General features: G+C 34.6%; 1 protein-coding gene across 1 annotated transcript in view; it reads left to right on the top strand.

Moving 5' to 3' along the window:
• LOC113230773 (putative phosphatidate phosphatase) overlaps positions 1-22,257 on the top strand; it is a 106,441-nt gene extending 84,184 nt beyond the window's left edge. Inside the window, exons 4-6 of the mRNA XM_026464859.1 lie at positions 18,150-18,311; positions 19,438-19,614; positions 20,034-22,257. Coding sequence (XP_026320644.1) covers positions 18,150-18,311; positions 19,438-19,614; positions 20,034-20,147 — 453 coding nt within the window. The 3' untranslated portion in view covers positions 20,148-22,257. The remainder of the gene's footprint in view (positions 1-18,149; positions 18,312-19,437; positions 19,615-20,033) is intronic.
• The last annotated feature ends 71 nt before the right edge of the window (positions 22,258-22,328 follow it).

Consider the following 22,328-nt stretch of genomic DNA (forward strand, 5'->3'; position numbering starts at 1 on the left):
ACGGGAACGTTTTCTGGAAGGTTCTTGGCGGCAGAAATAGGTAAGATGGCATTACCTCCCTGGACGAACTCTTTTCTAAAGACCTCTACTGTTACTTAATACGTATATGCAGACAATTATTTTAAAAAATGTGCGTGATTGTTATTGTAGTTGATTCACTCATAATAATAAAGCTTTTTGAAAAAAAAACTATGTCATTCAAGTCATGTCAAACCGACTAACATAATGATCTAACTACGACATATTTTTTTGGACATAAAGGAAGACTCTGTTTTCCTTATAGCTGGTGAATTGTTATATCAAACAACTTTAACAGAAAAAAAAAATCATTTGCATTCGCAAAATTGTATTAGGAGACTAAAATATTTGCAGTACGTATGCAACCAATTTTTTTCACGAACTTTAAATATGTATATTCGAAGCGACTGAAGCTTTCTTGGCATCCACTCAAATCGTACGTAATCAACGAATGGAATTACTGTTGCTAAACCGATATGAATGAAAATTAATATTACTTAAATTTAAATTACAGTCGTGATGACAGAGCCAGATTTTGAATTTCGATCTCACTGACAGACCCCAGTAGGGCTAGCACAACAGTTCACCACTTGCGCAAGTACCACTCGTATAGAATATCTCGCGCGAGTACCACTTGCATAGAATATCTCGCGCGTTATGTCGCCCTCGCGCAAGTCACGCCCTGTCGTGCTAGCTCTGCTGATATAATTGTGGTCAAAGATCATTACGTTCTAAATGTATGGAAAAAATCTGTGTCTTAATAGAAGTGCCTAAGTCCCTATTACTTTACGCACTTCTTGAAGATCACTATATTAAATCTATGGGAAAAATATGTGGCTTGGTACAAGAAGTGCCTAAGTCCCTATCACTTTACGCACTTCTTGAAGATCACTATGTTAATTCTATGGGAAAAAATATGTGGCTTGGTTCAAGAAGTGCCTAAGTCTCTATTATTTCACGCACTTCTTGTACCAAGCCACAGAAATATTGAACTGTAAAACTTGCAGGACTGAGAAAAAACATATGTGCAAAAGTAAATGTACAAAACTGTAAAAAAGAAAATAAGTGGCAATGTCACTTGGCTTAGTTAAAAGTATATAGAGAATAAACGGGCATGTATGAAGACTTGGATGCGAGGGAGGAGGCGAAGAAGGTTCTGTTAGGATCGAAGCAGGTGGAGGATCATAGTCCTCTGCCTGTCGCGATAGGAGACAGGCATGACGATATGTATATATGTTTGTATTATCACGATAAACAGCTTCAAAAATACCGGCGTTCATCCTTACGTCCTATTTAAGATTACCGTATTGTCTTATTGCGTTACTTTTGAAGTTCGCATCCACGTTCTCGAACCGGTTTCAGTTTATAAGAAATAACATTTTGTATTGAATCGTATGCAAACACAATTGTTACCTTTAATGTAATTTAATTTGTTACGTTACAATCAATAATATTTACATTACACTTTACCCAGTTTTGTTATTGTACTTCCGTTGCACTGTTACACATTTTCAACTTTATAATATGTTATATTAAAACATAACGTGACAAATTAAAATAACGTCTGCAATAATACTAAATGACTTGTTACATGTTAGTAAAAGTAATTGTTCACTGCCTCATGTGAATAATGAAAGATGGAAAAAGGAATTGTTAACACGCGACGCAAAAATAGAAAAGTTATGAGTTTAAAGCTTTTGTCTGTATGACTGTCTGTGGCGGGAGATGGGCAAGCGCCCGGGTTTTAATTATGTTAGAAATAAACGGAGAAAAGTTAGACCTTGTTAATAAAGCAGTCTTCTTGGGAGTGACCTTAGATAGTAAACTTCAGTGGTTTCCACATATATCGTCCCTGGCCAGCAGATTAAGCTCCGCTGCATACGCAGTCCGCAGAATACGTGAGCTTACCGATGTTAGTACTGCTAGACTAGTTTACTTTAGTTACTTCCATAGTATAATGTCCTACGGGATTCTCATGTGGGGTAAAGCGGCAGATATTCAAACCATATTTGTATTGCAAAAACGAGCGATTCGTTCTGTGTACCGTCTAGGCTCTCGGGTATCTCTCAGAGAAAAGTTTAAGGAGACTGGTATCATGACTGTGGCATCACAGTACATTTACTCAAATATTTTATATGCCCGTAAAAATATACATAATTTCAATAAGAAAGAAGATATCCATAATATTAACCTTAGAGCTAAGTCCAAACTCATGGTACCACGATTTCGTTTAATCAAGGTAAACAACTCTTTTATGGGGAACTGTATACGTTTTTACAATAAGATTCCGGAGCATATATTAAGTTTATCATTTCCTAAGTTTAAAAACTACATTAAAAATATTTTGATCGAAAAATCATATTACAAAATTGAAGACTACGTGTTAGATAAAGATGTATGGAAAGACGACATGGCTCCTGAATCCACACAAATTTGATTCAAAATGTATTCCATAGCATTTAAGTTTATTTGAAAAGAGCAATCCCTAGAGTTTCTTGCTCGTTCTTCTCAGGGAGGTCAGCGTAGTGAACGAGCAGTACCTTAAATGTGACGTTTTCAAGTGTAAATTTATTTTCCCTAGGGAATAAATCATCTTTGACTTTGACTTTGACTTTGTTAACTTAGGTTAAATTGGGTTAAAACCCATTAACGCCCAAAATCAAGGGAAAACCTATTTACAACTAAATACAACTATCATTAAAATTGAATGATATTATTACAAAAGTTTATTGCTTTCTGATCTAAACGATTGGATTTGCCTTTCTATTGAATCGATTCGCTTGAAAATCGCATTGAAATAAATCGATTTTTAAAGTTTAATCGTAATGTGCATAATGTGCTTAATAATGAAAATGGTGATGTGTGTGTGAGGTGGGTAATGTTTGTTTAGTTGCCTCTTTTTGTTCTAAAAAGGATTATTTACACCGAAATTTGTAATAAGTATGGAATTATACCAAAAGTCCGTATTCGCTGTTTCTGCGTACGATGTTGGGCAGAAATGGGTTAAACGACGCCTTGGTTAAAACCCCGGTTAAACTCTCCCAGTTGATTGGGTTTTAACACTTCCAATATCTGTCTGTGGCATCGTAGCTCCCAAACGGATGGACTAAAGCGTTCGTCCAGAGAAATAACGCCATCTTACCTATTTTTGCTGCCACGCAGTACTACGTTCCGGTTTTAAAGGGTAAGGGTGCTGGTGAAATTACAGGCATATGGTACTTACCAACATGTCTCAGGGTGAACGAACGCAGTAACAGTGCCTCAAATCTTCGCGATTTAAAGCTCGCAGCGGCGCTGCAACTGTCGTAGACCATCAGGCGCTTGTTTTACTCACTTGGTATCATGAAAAAAATATTTTTTTCTTTCATAGTGTTATTTGCTTAAAAACATATTTTTATTTTAAATTGTACTTGCTTTCTTTTTTCCTTCATCCCCATCTCTACAATTCCTAACGTCTTTTTGCGTTCACGTTAACTGACCGCAACCGTTATACAGATTTAAATTCTAGCAACGTTTGTCGCACCTGTCGTTTTTTGACTCATTCGCTGACAGCACATGGACTATATCCTGTAATGTGATACTAATAAGTAATCAAATAATAAGTTTTGTTTCAATTTTATTTATTTATTTTAAAGGTCACAAATACCTATTAGTACAACATAATAGAATTCGAGATATCACTAGTAAGCCAACATTTCCCTGCTGTTAGAAATTGAATAAGTAAAATTAGCATTGATCACACAGTCAGGTAAAAAGGTCACAGGTGCGACATCATGCCTTAAGTCGATCTTTAAGTAAGTTAGTGGTGTAAGTGTAGTAGTACCTTTTTCATACTTACACTACTCTTAGTTGATTTCACATGGCATGATTCCAATAACGTTTTGATATAAAATCGAACTAAAAAAAATATATTAATATTATGTTATTAAAGCACCAAAAAAACTATACAACAAATAAAAAATCAACAACCAAACGAAAAAGTCAACATAAAAGCATAAAATCAACTGCAACGAAACAAAATTTGAACAATTTCTCTAAAAACATCATGCAAAGCTCAAAACGTACGGAAACGACCGGCATACAAGGTGTATGCACTCGTATTGACGAGATGCACATTAGCGGTTTATCGATTTTACGGTGTAAATCTCTCAAAGAAGCGATCACAATTGGGCACCGAGATCACGTGATTTAACACCTTTGGACTTTTTTCTTTGGGGCTACGTGAAAATAAGGTCTACGCCAATGGCCCACAATCGATTCAAGACCTCATAGATAGAATTCCTGAAGTTATCGAGGACATACAGCTGCAAATGTGCGAATTGGTGGGAAAATTTCATGAAAAGAAAAATACTCGTTTTTTTTACATATCAAAATGAAATCTCTTATTGGAAGACCCTTTAATATAAGTTTCTAACTAAGTAACCTTAATTTCGCATCACCACAGTAATTTCTTTATTCTCGTTTCCCTTTTTATGGTCTTACTACTTCTCATTAATGTATTTTATAATATTCATACAACCAGTATGCAGAACGGCGGTAGTCCGGTGTGAGAAAACTTACTTCTCTGTTGAGAGGTGGACAATTCGAATCCATATTGCGGCATGTATTTGGTTAACAACCTGCATTGGACTAGCACGGCCGCCGGCCGACTAGGCCTAGTGGGACGTCTCATTGGTTGATAATGTTGATGATACAACTGTGTTATACTATACCATACTTTCAATGTTTTATATCGTCATTTTATTGCTAGATATTTTAATAATAACGCAATATACATTCTTGTTCATATAGCTGCTTTCGAAATCGACTTTGACCCTCCCATTGTCATACATTGTCATATATAGTAATATTATACCAGTGATGGTTCAAGTAAGCCTTTATAACTGTACCCTTGATGGTTCCTTATAAAAGCTTACTTTCCATTATGATTTGTTTCTTGAAATTGGATACAATAAAAGTTTAAGACTGTTTCTTTATTTTGTTTTAAAGCACTCCACGTTAATCGTTTCTTATTACGTACCTATATAAAAATTTTAAACTATTGTACAGTACAAGTATTTTCTTAATGCCTCTCGGCAATCAGGACTTCCCACGTTTCTACAACCGTTTCTTGGCCACCATTCGGTTATCGCCTTGCTCCATCTGTCTTTACCACGTCTCGCAATATGTCCTGCCCAGCTCTATTTTAAATTCGTTATCCGATTCCTATACCTTAGTTCATCTTCAGATTTCGAAATTCGGAACGCATTTCGAAATCCGAAGTTCTGTTCACTCTGTCACAGCCTTCTGTGTGAGCGTCCACGTGTCGTAAAGTACGTAGTTACTAAATTCAATTATTATAGACGATAAATCTAATAATTACACATTGAAATTTGTATTCGGATGCTTTCGGAAATATTTGAATGTTGCCAGAAATATTAAGAAAATAGTTGTATCTACGTCAATATGTGTTTTTTGATATTTTGCTTTCACCGTTATGCCTATTCATCGATACTCGATGTGCCTATTTACCACTATCCCTGTGAATTGATTATACTTATTGAAATCTTTTTAACTTAATCAATAATACCGGTAAATTAACACGATTATAGAACTCTTGTCACCACAATAGTAGTAGGTATCTATGTTTGTTCCATTTCCTATTTATTATTTCTTTGAATTACAAACATATTGTAGAATCCGCCTGGACTGTATATATTTTTAAAATATACATAATTTCATTAGGAACGGAGATATCTATAATATTAGCCTTAGAATTAAGTCCAAACTCATGGTACCACGATTTCGTTTAACTAAGGTAATCGATTCTTTTGTGGGGAACTGTATACGTTTTTACAATAAAATTCCGGAGCGGAGCTTAGAGATCTATTAAAATTATCTTTTCCTAAGTTTAAAACTTACATTAAAAGTATATTAATTGGAAAGTAATTTAAAAAAATTTAAGACTACGTGTTAGATAAAGATGTACAGAAAAACGACATGGGTCTAGATTCCACACAAATTTGATTCAAAGTGTATTCCATAGCATTTAAGTTTATTTGAAAAGAGCAATCCCTAGAGTTTCTTGCTGGTTTTTCTCAGGGAAATCCGCACAGTGAACGAGCAGTAGCTTCAAAAATGACGTTTTCAAGTGTAAATTTATTTTACCTATGCAATGATTATTAAAATATATCAATCAATCAAAATATCAAATATCATATTAAAATATGAATGATTCTTTGACTTTGACTCTGATGCTGTCGAGTTCCGTCAGAACTGGTCTCGTCATTATTTATCCAAAAGAAAGTCGGTCTTTAACGTTTCTGTATCATGTCAGCCTCAACGCATCTCTTAATTTATTTGAACTTTATGAAGCGTTGTACTTCACCAAGTTATACATTATACTATTAATATGGATATATTTATTAAAAACGAGAAGTAAATATATTTAATAACCCATCAAACTACCAATCAGGTTAAGTTAAAACACCACGAATTAATGCTTATTAACCATAAAGACTAACCATAGAATTAATTGCTATCTCAATATCGCTTTCATATCGCATATATCGCATTATCTTGGATAATATCTATTTCAATGGATTCTGTAATTGCAAACATCACCTCTGCGTCTAGAACCAGTTTCATATCTGTTACTTATGCCGTACAGGGTGATGCAAAAAAGATCTTATGTCTAGTAGTTTGTTACGTTAAATAGAAAACTGATAAAATTGGTCTTTAAAAATACATAAACGAAAATTAAATGTAGCATGCAAAATAACAAACGGTATACTTAATCTAAACCGCCAACATGAAGCTGCAGCCAGTGGGCCTGGATGGAGTGGACCAGTCTATTTAAGCCAAAGTAAAGCTATAACCATTGATTTACAAATAAATGGACGACGGGTCTAATACAAGAACCACGAAAAAAATGTCCCAAGTCAACCTATTTAAACGTAGTGACTTCTTGAAAAAGCTAAAACGTTGAATTTAAATTGTAATGTCATCGCAGTACTGTCTAATTTTGCTTGCTTCGCTGTCAGTCGAACAAACGAAGACTAAAGCGTGAATGACGCTCTGTATACGATTTTAACGCCCTATAAGTTCGGACACTTTTTACCGCGGACCCGACGTCCATATAATTGTAAGTCAATGGCTATAACGCTTCCTTAGAATGGCATGAGAGCGATGTGTAAAGTTATGAGTCTTGATCAATTTTTTGGTTTAATTCTTGCATACAAAACTAAACGTAATTAGTTCATTATAAGAGTGGTGGAACATGAATTTGGATTTGGTTTCGTTCGTACTTTGTCATTGTCTAACCGCACTAGTATTGCTTTAAACCTGTTTTTTTTCTATTAAATTCCAACGCATTTCAAGACAAAGAAAGGTCACTACTAAAACCCAATCTCATCTTTACACTACCTCTTTTTGAACTATCAGGTAGTGAAAAAAAATTCTATGGACTGGTGTCTGAGGAAGATGCTGATTGGCGAAAAGTTTAGTAAAAGAGTAATCTTAATTTTTATAAGAACAAGAACACATTTATATGTGACCTCTTGTAGCTTTAAGATGATTCTCACTAGAACAGAATGTACCAATAACAAATGAATGTACTTCGTAATCGAAATTTCCATTGCAAAACCAGTTCCGTTGATTTTCACTGTGTCTGAACCTATTTAGTCAGATTTAATATCTTACCCATATACCGATAATACCACCCTGTGAACTGTCAGCAAAGGCTTAAGGCAACACATTTCAAAAGCCTCTCAAGGCGTATCATAAACGCCACAATATTTTCGCACTCCACTGCGCCAGACCACAAATTACTCGTCTACATATACCACTAAATATACAACTTGTGAAATGTATTTGTTTGTCGGGTAATACCGCCTCTACTACAAAGTGAGCAGAATATATGTGTATAATTTGCTTGTTTCTATAAATGTACTTATGTTTGCACTATAAAATAAAATTATCATTGTTTAAAAATCATATCTATCCAATGTACGACTCAAAGTACGTATTTATTTTTTCAGTTAAGCTTTTACAATTCTAAAACTTTTATAAAAACTTGTTTATAAATTCTCACGTAAAGATATCTAAGATCTATCACTCAACAGCAGTTGAATAACGTCTCATCTTAAGATCTTTACGAATACATAAGATACCTTAGTCTCCAAGTATTATATCTTAAATCTTGCATCATTAACGTCCACTGCAATCTCGGCATTTCCGACCACAACACTAATTCCATTAGACACAATGGACTTGGGTCCATGTTCAACTTTATCTTTACCCTTTTTCCTATCTTTATCATCATTTATATCTACATTGTCTTTGATCCTTAGTGTTCAAGGTTTAAAATTCTTTAAGTTTAGTGTACTATCTCTCTTTATAATGCATTACTAAGGTTGATTTCTTCTTCCATTATGGTCAAGTTCAATAACATCAGATATTATCGGAACATTGTGTTGTATCTTTCATCTAGGTCTTGGCTGAATCAATTTTATACGGTGTATAATGCCTGGATTATATGGAATACCAATTATTGTTTTTGTTTTATTAGTGTGCTGTTCAGTAGAACACAGCTTCCGCATTTAAAATGTTTTGTTTTAAACTGATTATTTATTGTGTTGTTATCTTTTACGGGGTTTGGTCCGTTACATTTTAATATTACAGTTATAATTTTAGTTATAGATGAAATACATCCCTTTTGTCTAGATCTCGTATTATACAAGAACTAAAGGGCTACCCATAGAGTTACTGAAACAGAGAAACATTATTGACATTTTAATAAGAATGATCTGTGTAATAAACATTATCATTATGTATTATGCTTACCTTTTGCTATGAAAAGTACTCAATACCTAGTTCAAGTTACCTCTAAGTGACAAAAATTTGTAGAAACATAAAATTTTATTCTACTTTGTAACTACTGACTAGAACGTTAAGGTAATAATAACACGTTACCTTGCGCGTGCACGTTTATGTTTCATAATAAGTTATTGCTTTAAATACGAAGAACAGTGAGGTACTATAAAAGCTACTAACGTACCTATATGTAGCCATTAAGTATAGTACCGATAATAGCGTTTACTTTAAAATATAAATTCTTAAATTAAAACAGACTGACGATGCAGAACCCCATTGAAGTCAATTTGAAACAATTGTAAGGAATTACAAAAACCATGTAAAAGAGTTCTTACAGAACCAAATTTATCTGAAATTTGCCATATTAAAATGAACATGACATTAAAGAAATTAAAGAAAAGCTTTATCTCACTATCTCTCTTTTGCAGTTATTACTCCTATGTCCTAACGGGAATTCCTTTCCTTATCGTCCTCTTTCGGGTGCAAACAATGAGCAAGACCAGACGAAACGTACTTGCAAAATAAATTTCAATATTTAAGTAGGAAGTACAAAAGTAGGAGAACAACAGCTAGTCAGAGTTATAAAAGAATAACACACAATATGCCATAAAAAGGTGTGAAAAACAAGTCGTTTTCTTTTCGACATATGTAACGAATTCCAAAATACATAGTCGACTTTTAAATTTCACACATTTCACATATTCAGAATGCTTAATGATATTCTTAAGATCTCTCATGCCAAAAAAGTTTGAACGTTGGCTCCGCCCAAATTTGTGAAACAAATATATGCCTGAAGTTCGCGTGACATGCGACAGGAGGTGTTGAATTTTGCACATTAAAAGTACCAAATTCGTTTTAGCGGAATAACTCTAGAACTAAAGGGATTAAAAAAAATCCGTAGTGACAGTTGTCGATCATGCATAAATATAATTAATTATCTAATTTTTGTCCAAATAACCTGTAGCATTTCGAGGATAAATCGAAAAAATGTGAAAATTAGGGGTCATTTCGTAATTTTTATCTGTCGAGGAAACTTTATTGTTTTATGTTTCTGATTAATGTCTATGCTTGAATATATCGTGTAGTTACTCATACAATATTTTATTTTTAACTTTAAAGTGGATATACCCCTCTAAAATCAAATCGAAGATTAGGAATTTTTCCTTTGCTCCCTCTATACCAAGCTTTCCGTTGGTTAAAATAATCGCGTGACAACACTATGCCCGCATTTGATTCGTCGACATTTTGCACCACATACGCCTCAGTTTTTTGAAGCTATTTTCCTGATATATTAAGTGTTTTTTATATAAATATCTATGCTATGCTACAAAACTATCCAAATACAGATAAATTTAAGATCAAATAGGTTATAAATACAAAAACATTTGTAGCAATTGGCTGCGATTTTATGCAGAGGTCAACTAAAGAAAAACAAAAGTGATATAAGAAGTAAACTCCCAATATAAATTAAAAGGAAGAGAATATATATAATTATAATTTGAAAACAATGTATTGTATCTGCAAAATCTGTACACCGTTGTAATTTTAAAAAGTTCACCAGCAACAATAGGCCGTGAGGCATGAAACAAAACAAGGCAACCTATCTTTTTAAAACAAAAAATCGTTCGTGATGAATATTTCTGTTACTTTGTTTAGTTTCATATGCTATACACGTTCGATGCTTGCCGGCAAAAAGAATAAGTATTGTGTTATGATGAATACTAACATCAATTTATACTTGCTGATTTAAGGTTTATTTAAAGATTTGGGAGGCCTACCCATCATCGCATCTACTCAAATCTAAGATCGTAATCATTTTTTTTTTTCATTTTACCGATATAATATATGAAAGTCGAAATCGAAAGCTGAATGAAAGAAAGACATCGTATCAGAATTATGTACAGTCGTAGAACAATTGATTATTTTTATATTACGGGTACGACCCGAACAAGTTTGTGTTTTGTTGGTCTAATAATTCGACCAACACATCGAATTTCGAAGTTTCCACCTCCTTCGGATGACTGAGATTTCATAATAATAGATACGCATCATCGCATAGATGAGTGATAAGAACTGCACGCTTCTTTTCCTCGATCTGGAGGTCATTCGAACTTAGAAATTGTTTCACCCGGTTGCGAGATGAGAAATACCCATTCGTGATGTTTCGGGTCGAAAGATGGTAGGGTCTCGATGCTCATCGTCACCAGTTGATGAATGTGGGGAATATGTATGTATATATACATCCCCACATCCATTTACTTTGTGTGTATATATATATATATACAAAGTAAAAATATATAAAGTTAATATGCAACCGCGAATAACACACATGAATTTCATGGAACTGGTTTTTATCTCAAAAACTCACACGTCAGACAACACACTTCATAAACAGACCACCACCGAATACATCAGTTGCCATGCCGGGGCAACCTCTCTTAACCAACGGAATTACGGCCCCGGCATGGCAACAGACGCTGGTACATGACTAGTCGAAGGAATTTTTGTTCGTGTTCGAGTTTTGTATCAATAATAACAACAAAATGTATGAAAATCATGGTAGTAAACCATCGTTACGTCAATTAAATAGCAGTGATGGCCCAGTTAACGGTTGCTTCTTGAGACGAATTTATAAGTTACATACGTTTGTGGAATATTCAGCAATTCCTCTCCCTAGCGGTGAAGGAAATTATTACGATGAAATGTGCATGAAAGAATAGAAGAAAATTCACAACTCTGAAAAACACAAAATTCGATCGACTCGACTACCCGCAATGGACGTGGCGGACTACAGTCCGAACCCTCTCCCACCTGAGACGCACGCATGTGAGAACAATGGGACGTATACATATAAACCCATTTATTGATGATGTTGAATTCGATTAAAAATAACGCTATATAAATAAGCATTTTGCCAAATCGTTTCAAAATATAAATGAATCTTCACTTGAATATCCTACAAACCAACTAAAGTATAGACAGTAGTGTTTCTCTGGGTGTTATATTGCAATGTTGCGATCGTCACAACTCAACCAAACTTAGAGATTTATGAGTCTCCTGTTTCCGGAAACCCATTGGGCAACAATTTAATTATTAAGGAATTGACAGTTCATTCTCATCTTTTCAACATCCTGAACAACAGGTATTTTTGGGGTAAACCTGTCCATTGCTATTTCCTGGGTTAATTCTGAAGAAAACATATTTTCTTTCTGATTTTTTCCTTACAAAACATAAATATCTACCAATTACATTCAATACTCCATGGATAAACTGCCTCTGTCGCCGAAGGGTTACCATGCCGAACTGCCACGCAGAGGTCCCAGGTTCGATTCCCGGGCCGGGAGAAATATTTGTATGACCTACATTTATTTCTCTCGTGAGTTTGGGTGTAATTTGTGGTTGTCTATGTGTGTGTCCATGGCACCCGCGACACAGGGTTTCCCTAGTGCGGGGCTATGTTGAGTGTGTGCGTTATTATATTATATTATTATATTATATTATACATACAAGGTTAATATGCCACATACCTTAATTTAAATAACGAAACGCATATAATAGTACATCGAATTTACTCATTTGAAACATAAAAGTAACACTAATTTAGAGAATGAAAGTAGAATGAAACTACTAAAGTGAAAATAAAAGAAACATTAAACTGAAAATAATCTCAGTACTTCGTCATGAACACAAACGCTCTGCCAAGAGAGTTACAAATAGTCTCAGTACAGAGTACTAAAAATACCGACCTCAAAAGTACGTGGAATTACGTCTATTTGCCAACTTTTATTGAAATATTCCCTAGTTCGCCCCTAAGCAGGACTTGACACAGGAGATGATAAAAATCGGTTCTCACTATTCAAAGTAATATATATTGAGAGAAAAACGCCTTGAATTGGAAAATAACAAAACCAACCACCAAAATAATTGCTCCTTAAGTAAAATTTAGGCGCTATTTATAAAAATGATCTTCATGCGTGAACAGCCACCCTTAGAGGTGGATGATTTTCTTCAAAATGAAGGTACCCTTTTTCTAACAAAAAAAAGAAACATGAAAATCGGTTCAGAAATACCGGAGTTATCGCGTAACATACATACAAAAAAAAGACAGGCAGTCGAATTGAGAACCCCTCCTTTTTTTGAAGTCGGTTAGTAAAAAGAACACTAAACTTGGATAGTAAAATACTATGTTTAAAGTCAGTCACATACTAAAGTTTATAAATACTCGTGTTATGCATGGCGTAAATAGGTCAAATCAGCGAACAGTCCCTTTTACTTACACTTACGTTTCAACATAAGCGTCAGCAAATTATCTCAAGTAATTTAACAACTATCTACTTGCGGTTGCATAAATCTCAAGTTATCGCTGTAAATTATGCAGAGATAAGTCGCCAAGTGGATAATGGATGTAATGATAAAATTGTCAGTAGCCCGACGGATAATATACGTCTACAAGTGAATATAGGCTGTTGTAAAACTTTAAGGACATAATTTTACTTCGCATACAAAATTATTTCAATCAATTAACGAATACGTATCTGTTAAACAGTACACCTTTACTGTAAAGAGAAATGAAGAGACGAAAGAGAGAGAGAAGAAAGAGAGAAAAAATGCTATTGTCACTTTCGTAGATACCCAGTGCCAAATAAAAAGTGCATCGAAAAAAATTCATATCCTAGTGAAGAGACTACGTTGGGCGCACTATAACTTTCCGGAATGAATAAGAAAAAAATACTATAAATGATGAGAAATTAATTTATTGTTTCTCAAAATATCCTCCGTTAGCGTTAATGCACTTTTTCATACGAATGAACCAATTTTGAAAACATTTATACCATTCGTCCGTGACAATCTCTGAAACATATTTTTCGTACTCTTGGATAGCCTCTTCAGATGATGAAAATCGTTGACCGCATAAATGGTTCTTAATTTTTGGAAATAAATAAAAGTCACAAGGTGCCGGGTGCGGACTGTACGCGGGATGGCTCATAAGGTCAACGTTGTTCACCTTCAAAAATTCATTTGTAAAACTGGCCGTGTGAGAACTGGCATTATCGTGGTGCAAGATGATACGGCGTTTACGGTTATTTTTACGGAGTTTGTCAATAACTTGCGGCAAACAAATGGTCGTGTACGAATCACTATTCACGGTACAATGATTCTCCAAAGCAACAGTAGCCACGTGTCCAGTTTTATTAAAAAAAAGAAGCAATTATCCGCTTAGAGGCACTTTACACGCGCGTCACTTTGGTTGGTTTCGGCTCATCTCGAAAGACCCATACGCTCGATTGCTGCTTTGTTTTGGAATCGTAACTATAAATCCATGAATGATGAACAGGTGACGATATAGTAATATCCCAAACTAATTTGACGCACCTTCGTTGAATCTGGTAAGTATGGCATTGCACCAAGTGACGAGATCCGTGTTTTGAGCCTCAGTCAAAGTGTGCGGGATCCACCAAGAGCACAGCTTTTTCACACCCAAATGTTTGTGTAGTATTGATTGTATTTGACTCATGCCTATGCCTAAAGATGCCTGAATCTCATGGTATGTCACATGCCTGTCTGTTTTGATCATATAGCGCACAGCATCAATGTTTTTGTTGTTCACAGCAGTGGACGGGCGACAATCACGAAATTCGTCACTGAGATTCACACGACTGCGTTTGAATTCCGCAAACCAGCTATAAATAGTCGTCTTGCATGGTGCTTCATCGCCAAAAGCAGTTTGTTACGCTTAAAGTCGTAGAAAATCATACTACGAAAATTTTCACGAGTTAAATCCATGGTGATGCAGACAACCAATTTCTAAAAGTCGCCACAATGTAAAAGCAAGTGATAGTCGGATGAAACAAACTGTATTCTACAGCCAAAGAGTTTTATTTTCAAATGTTGTAATTACTTTTTAAATATTGTTTATGTAAGTGGCCAGTTCCGGAAACATATATTGCGACCTATATACAATGCCACTATCAAATAGCTAGATTAACAAACAGACCATGTGACAATCCTTGGAGTCTGGATTAAGAAGTAAATCCATTACCATCTTATAACCTTTTCAACACGAAATTTAAAACTAGTCAGTCAAGTGAGTGTAGTTCTGAGGAAAAGGATCCCAAAAATTCTTGTAATGGTTGACACCGTTGACATCGTTGATAAAAATTTTCAAGGATATCCTTGAAAATTTATATCTATAAGTCATCCTATATATTGAACTGCAGAAAGCGAAAGTAAGTGGTGCGTAATCTGTCCATAACCACCTTTTATGTTGGACATTAGCATTTCACATCTCCATCGGAAATTTGCATAGAACGTGCATACACATTAATGTAGTGTTTATTACTGTTTTACTATACAGCCATCGGAGTTCTTGTTTGTTTTGTGTCGTGTGAACCCGAGCTTTCTATATTTAGCTGGAAATAGACACTATTTTCACCTAATTCTATTGTAGAACGTGTAAGGTCTGAAACAAAAATACAAATGTGCTTGCATTCTTTAAAGGCATTTTCATAAAAGCATGAGTACGAAAGAATATCTGCAGTGCCAGCATAGTTCATAGAACGCTTGCCTCGTATGAAAACTTCGTTTTTCTATTAAAAAGCCTTCACCAGTCTTTTCGAACCATGTGCAGTTCAAAATACTAAATTATAATGAACTTTAGCGGTGATATCGCAATCGCGATGAAACCAGCATGTCGTAGAATATGAACTCTCCGAGACCTGAAGTCTTTCCTTTATGCTACGACATAGACAGCTTATCTGATCTTGCAAATGTCCATGGGCAACGATAACCATCTCTCATGAAAATGGCGCGCTTGCTCCTTTGCGTTCTACTTTAAAAAAAACACGTGTGAAGTCTCCAACTGGCGTTATCAACTATGGTCTAAACCCTATTCATAATTGACACACGTGTCTAGTGGTACATTGAAATAAAGATCATGATGATGTAGGTAATAGTAACAAAGTAGAATTTTTGTATCACATATGTTAATAGCGGTTAACGAGAAACTCTAATCGAGTTCTTAAATTTTGCGATTGTTACACATTGGAAGTGAAACTAGTTTTTGGCAACTTATCGAGTATATTTGTTTTTTTCGGACAAACCAATGTTTATGACCCTTTACAAATCCCATGTAAAGGGCTAGTCATCCATAATCATGGGACCGAGCCTGAAGCGTTGTTTTATTTGAAAAATTAACTGTACGTGATTTAGAGCCGAATAAAGAGTTTCATTTCCAATAATAACTCTAATATCCGCGAAACAGGAGAGGCCATAACTAGCAAGTACTTTAAAATATGGTGGAAAAACTAATACCGAGAGCTACGGCAATCTTTACATACTATTAACAAAGAAATAGAAGAATATATGTCTTATTTGTCAAAGGCCAGACAGAGTCGTCATGATTCATTATAATTAATTAGTTAATTCCTTTCAAAACAGTCAACTCTTGTGCAAGTAGGGTGGTCCAATATCATCGAGACTAAGTACTACGCTTGCTTTGAGTAGTGCAATTATTTCTGTCATCCAGAATGACGGTTATATCAGAGAAATTGTATTGCCAATTCACATGAAGTTGTCTGATTTTAGCCGCATCGCTGGATTTTAAGCTTTTCTAATACTTGAATTTGCTTAACAAACTTATGCAAAACATTGATCACAAAGCATCAGCAATCTTAAAACTCGATTGATAAGTGATGAAAAAAAATGATGCGGGAACCTGAAAATTGAAAGAAGTTCCCGAAATTCTCGTACCATATGTAAAATCCAACCGACAGATCTACGTTTAAGGCTTAAAACGTTCTTCTTAGAGCAAATGTCAAAAAAAGGATATGTTGACACCAAAATTTTGCCGAAATAGCCTCAAGCATTGCTATTAACCTCGTCCCAATAAGCACAAAATTACGTCGACATTAGTATGCGAAACGCGAAAAATAAATACCTTACCAGTTTATAAAGGCAACGAGTCGTTAAAACCTCCAATTTTGTTCGGTAACCCCCAATAAAGAACGATTATCGAGATACATGCAAGTAGAGTAGCACTAATCTTGTCTTCGGCAATTTTCATTGAAGCATTTACCGAAATTCGCAACTTCGAATATATGAGTCGGTAAACTAGGGACTTAATGATCTTAAACGATCAATAAACAAAATGTTACGTTTACCGTGTGGGCCAAATTTGTGTTAACATATACATTTGAATAATTATGATGTCTGACCTATCGAAATGAAGCAAATTATAATATGTAAATATAGTCTTAATTTTTGTTTTGAGATTGAACCGAAAAAGGCCGAAGTTATGCCCAAGTCGGACTCTTGACGTAATACATGTTAAACAAGTTTTTTGATCGGTGAAGGGGCGCCACTACTTGATTGGATGATTGACGTCGCCTTGCCTTTATAAGGCGAGAGAAATTAATATTCTCATATGACTTTATATTGTCTACACTACACCGAATAATAATACCTTTTCCCTTTTAAAATTACAAATGTGTTACATGTTTATCTTGTTCCAGTCTTACAAATTGCTTAATTAACAATTAAGTTTTTATTAAAAGTCGTCAATTTTTCCTGCAAAAACATCTTTGATGTTAACCTTAAGTTTTTATTTACATGTACACACACACCCACACACACACACACACAGGTAGATCCCCACCAGAAACTTTGAACGTGTTAAGAAGGAGGATAACCTCAGTCACTTATCTCTCGTATGCTTATACTGCTTCTGATCTATTGAATACAATATACGATTAAAAAATATGATCGGTCCAAATTCTGCTACCTTAAGTTACCTTTCAGAATCGTGAGTTGTTACCTATAGAGAATTAAAATCCAAAGTAACAATCCAGTATGCACAACACTTGTGAAACGAGATTGTTCAGCCTCCGGCTACCAAACCATCAGTCAAAGAAGATTGTTTTTAAGCGCAAAAATATTAATTGGCCGACAATTTACAACGTCGCGAACCAGTTTAACATTGTTACGGGTAATTGGATGGATACCTTACGGTGATCCATCAAGGACTTGGAAATTGTTTTGCATATGTAACCACTGTTGCAAAATCGTACGAGATATTCACTCATAATACTGTCCATAAAATTTAATGTCGAACGTAACTTGGAATTCATTTGCAAGATTTGTGGTTTGCTGAAAATTTATCTATGTTTGATGATAATATTTTGACTACATACAACTTTCTGTTACAATCAATAGTCCTTCCTTATTACCCAGAAATATCAAAACTAATGAAAGATTCTCAACATATTTTTCCATCTTTCCAGGTATGTAAGCCAGACATCAATTGCGACGCTCCTGAAAACAAATGGCGCTACATTGAGACGTTCACCTGTCAAGGCCAAGAGGAAAAACTCTTAAAGGAAATGCGTCTGTCCTTCCCTAGTGGACACTCTTCGTTCTCTGCTTATAGCATGATTTATTTTGCAGTAAGTTTTTTCCCGTTTTAATCGTGATTTGCGTATTGTAGAGACAAAATTGTAAAGCAAAGGTACACCTCAGCCTCACATGAAGTAAAGTTTGTATTGTGCACTTTAAGGCTGTACCTCGTCAATATCCTTGGATATATTCTATTTATCTGAGTCTATCGGATTTTTCCAAGATACCGTCATTCTGAGGTGTAATTATGCGAATACGTGTCTAGCAATTCAAATCTACACTACATTTATTCGTAAACGAACGTTGGTTTACTGCGATACTAGCCGTAGTATATAAGACTCAGTTCACATTACCGCGAAACGGAATGGACGCAATATTTGTAACCGTTAAACCATAATGAACTTTATGGCAATTATGTAACGTACAAACTAGATACGATACGATGTGTCTTCCGGAGAATTCTCGCACTGTCTCGGGAATTCTCATAGCTTTGTAGAATTTCATTACAAAAATTCGCAGCCAATCAGTTCCGCGACAATGTAAATTGAACCTTTCCGTTTCACATTCCGTTTAAAACGTAAACGTGAATTAAGTAACTCATATTAACCTAGCAACCTACAACACAACACATTTTTGTGTGAAATATTGCAATCATCTTCTTATACAAATTATTATTTAATATGTATCTACATTTTATTCAAATGCAACTGGATTCTCTGTTCAGTTATTATATTATTTACAAGATTCAAAGCCTTGCGGCACTTATTCCATTTGTCTATAATTTGCGACGAGATGAAATTGTCATCCAATGCACGGTTGCATTGGATGACAATTTCATCTCGTCATTCCCATACCTTGAGGCTATTTTGTTCCAATTTCAATATCAGTACGTAATCTTCACTCTATATTCACCAGCCTTCAATTTGCAATACATGTCCATATGTTTTATGACAATATTCGGAGTTTGCAATATTCATTCAATATAATAAACAGAACCGTTGTTTCCTATTAACCTTATTACATGGAGACCTCAAACGAGAGGAAACTATTTCGACACTGGTATATACTCGTCTGGATTTTGTGATAAGCTAGTGTTACTTTAGTTTAGTGCATCTTTTTCATTAGTGGGAATGAGATTGTAAAAAGTTATATCATGTAAATTACTCTGTTTCACAGATGTACATTCAAAGACGATTCACCTGGCGAGGCTCCAAACTCTTCCGTCACGGACTTCAGTTCGTTCTATTCATATTTGCCTGGTACACCGTGATGACCAGAGTATCTGACTACAAGCACCACTGGAGCGATGTTCTTGCTGGGTTCATCATTGGAATGCTATACGCTATTGTCATTGTAAGTTCTCATCATCAATCCATATATTTAATTATGTCACGCTGATCTCGTATCTTCTCTAAAGAAAGGTTTAGGCCATAGTCCATCAATCTGACCCATTGCGGGTGGATTGTGTTCAACGGCATAAGATTTTCTAACGCTTTTCCATTACCTTTTAAACAATTAACAATTAGTAAACTAAACATTACTGTTTTAGGTTGTGTTAAAACAAAGAACAATGCCTACAGCAATTAAGCTAAAAGAAAACAAACTGTTGCCGTTGACCCCGTTCCATATACTCTTTGGTTACTTGTAGATTAGTAGCAACATTGAAAACTATGCTTTGTTTATTCTTCAAATCCATTCTTGTCAGTTACTTTAGGGTTCAAAGAACCAATTTCCTTAACTACGCTTTAAATTTACCGTTTCTTCTATTACAGTTCACATTTGTTTCGGACCTTCGGAAATCTTGTCGCTTTAGATTATCTAATCAGGATGCAGAGCTGCATATCACCAATGGCAACACGCGGCCTAACTCAGGGTGGCAGGTTTGACAACACACTCCACCTGGCACCCCTTCTCTAAGCGAGGAAGAAGAGATGCCATGACTAGAGCCCACACAGAACCAAATATCGTGGATATCCCATGAATATATTGGTAACTAACGAACTTTGGGATGCAAATCCCCTGTGCAGTGTAATTGGTGACTTTTAAAGTGAAATTTTATAAAAGTGACAAAACCGTGAAATTTGAGGTAATAGCACTGAGTGAAACATGGTTATAATTCTGTTCTGTGTTACAAAACTATTTATGAAATTGTGAAAATAGTGTTATCTGCTTATTTGAAACTATAAAGTGAGCAGGATAGTACTACATTTAAAGTTGTCTTAAAGTTTATGCAACATATCAACAGATTCAGTTCGTGGCAAATATCCTAAGCTGATTTTTTTAACGATCAATATACCCAAAATATTTGCCGTGGCCTGTAATATATTAAATGAACTATAAAAGAAGAATAGTGCAATTGTTGAACACTTAATGAATGAAGTTACTGATAGGAATTTCTCGGGTATTAGAAGTATTACTAACTCGCTCGTTATGTTCCTAGTTCAGAACTATTTTAATTTTAACTGTTTTTGTAAAAGGATTTGTGTCTTTCCCGAAAGTAATGTTGGTCATTTACAAAATGCAATGACGAACGGGTACATCAAGGAGTACTTCTTCAGCCCAAACTGTTTAATAGGTATAGTATTGGAAATTTAGTAAATAAAGAGGAAAATACATTGATATATACAGTCTGTGACAATGTTACAGTATGTAAAGTTCACATGTGGTAAGATAAAAATGAAAAGCAAAACTAATATAGACGAAAAAAACAACTCTTGGCAATGTGTGTTTACGGTATCTCGAGGGAAAAATTGTCGTTTACATAGCGGTCACCAGAATTTAATGATTAGATTTATTTATTTAAAAAGATGCGAGGTTTAATATACATTAAATGCTTAAATACATAGGACTGCATTAAACGGGCGAAACTGGGTCCCCGCCCTGAGATTCAGCTGATGTATGACTTTGATCATACGTTGGATAAAGTACCGCTCAGCCATTGGGTTTCCCAGTTTCGACTCATACATTGTTTGGATTTTAATTCACAATAGTTCACGATACTCGATTGTAAGCTATTGTTAAGTCTTTTGAAAGAAAACCACCAATGATATATTCATCACTCTACAAAGTCAGCCATGGGTGTAAGCATTTACAGGAACTACCGATGTTTGCTATTAATAATGGGTACCGTAGAATTTGCGTATGTGTGTGAACGTGTCAGTGGTTGTTTTACTTTCATATATTAAAATACGTCTGTTGATCAGAAAACAATTAAATATATCATTAGTTTAGTTTCACTGTTACTATAGTACAATTTTATTCTCGCTTGCAAGTAGTAGCTTTAAAGTCACTTTTGAATCTGTCTTTATGTGTGGTTTATTTATTTCGTTGTTTACATAATTAGTTATAAGTTGTCTATATATTTCTATTTTATTTGAAGTCAATATTTGTTTGTTAAAGAATTGATTCGAAAATGTTCTGAGATAAGTGTATTCCGCTAAGATTATTCTGTTCTTATCGTTGTGCTTTTCTACTTAATTTTCACTGACTTTGTTTTCCTTTAATTTTATTATAGTGAAATTTTATTACTTCCAAAGTGCACAGATTAAGGTACAATTACCATAGCTTTTGCTGTAGGAATTTAAGTGTAAAACCGCTGTGTAGTAAACATTAGCAAACTTTTTTTACTGCATATTTCAAGACACGCAGCCTCAATGCATTTAAATTTATTTATATACAAACCTACACCAGCTCATTTATTTATTTTAGCTTTAAATTTAAACTCTTTACACTCTCTAAGATTGTAAGGAATTGTATTTTAATTCTGTGATATAGAATCGTAGAGAATATTACAGATATAGTAATTTTTGCATATACGTAAGGTAGATTTTTATTTTTAAGTTGTAGTTATAATTAGTTCTAATGTAAATGTTTTAGGTGCTAGTTTATAAATGTAAAATTATTTACATTACTTCAGATTTTATCAATCGACACTATAGAAACATTTTGAAATTGAAATTTTGTTGGTCGGCCTGAATATTACACGGCTAAAAGTTGATGTTAGAAAATGCACTCAGTGCCTTTTAATAAGTAGTATTTTTGGCTGCAATTTATTTATTTTAATGGTT

Source organism: Hyposmocoma kahamanoa, unplaced genomic scaffold (genome assembly GCF_003589595.1).
Source record: "Hyposmocoma kahamanoa isolate Upper Pololo Valley unplaced genomic scaffold, ASM358959v1 64, whole genome shotgun sequence".
Classification (NCBI taxonomy): domain Eukaryota; kingdom Metazoa; phylum Arthropoda; class Insecta; order Lepidoptera; family Cosmopterigidae; genus Hyposmocoma; species Hyposmocoma kahamanoa.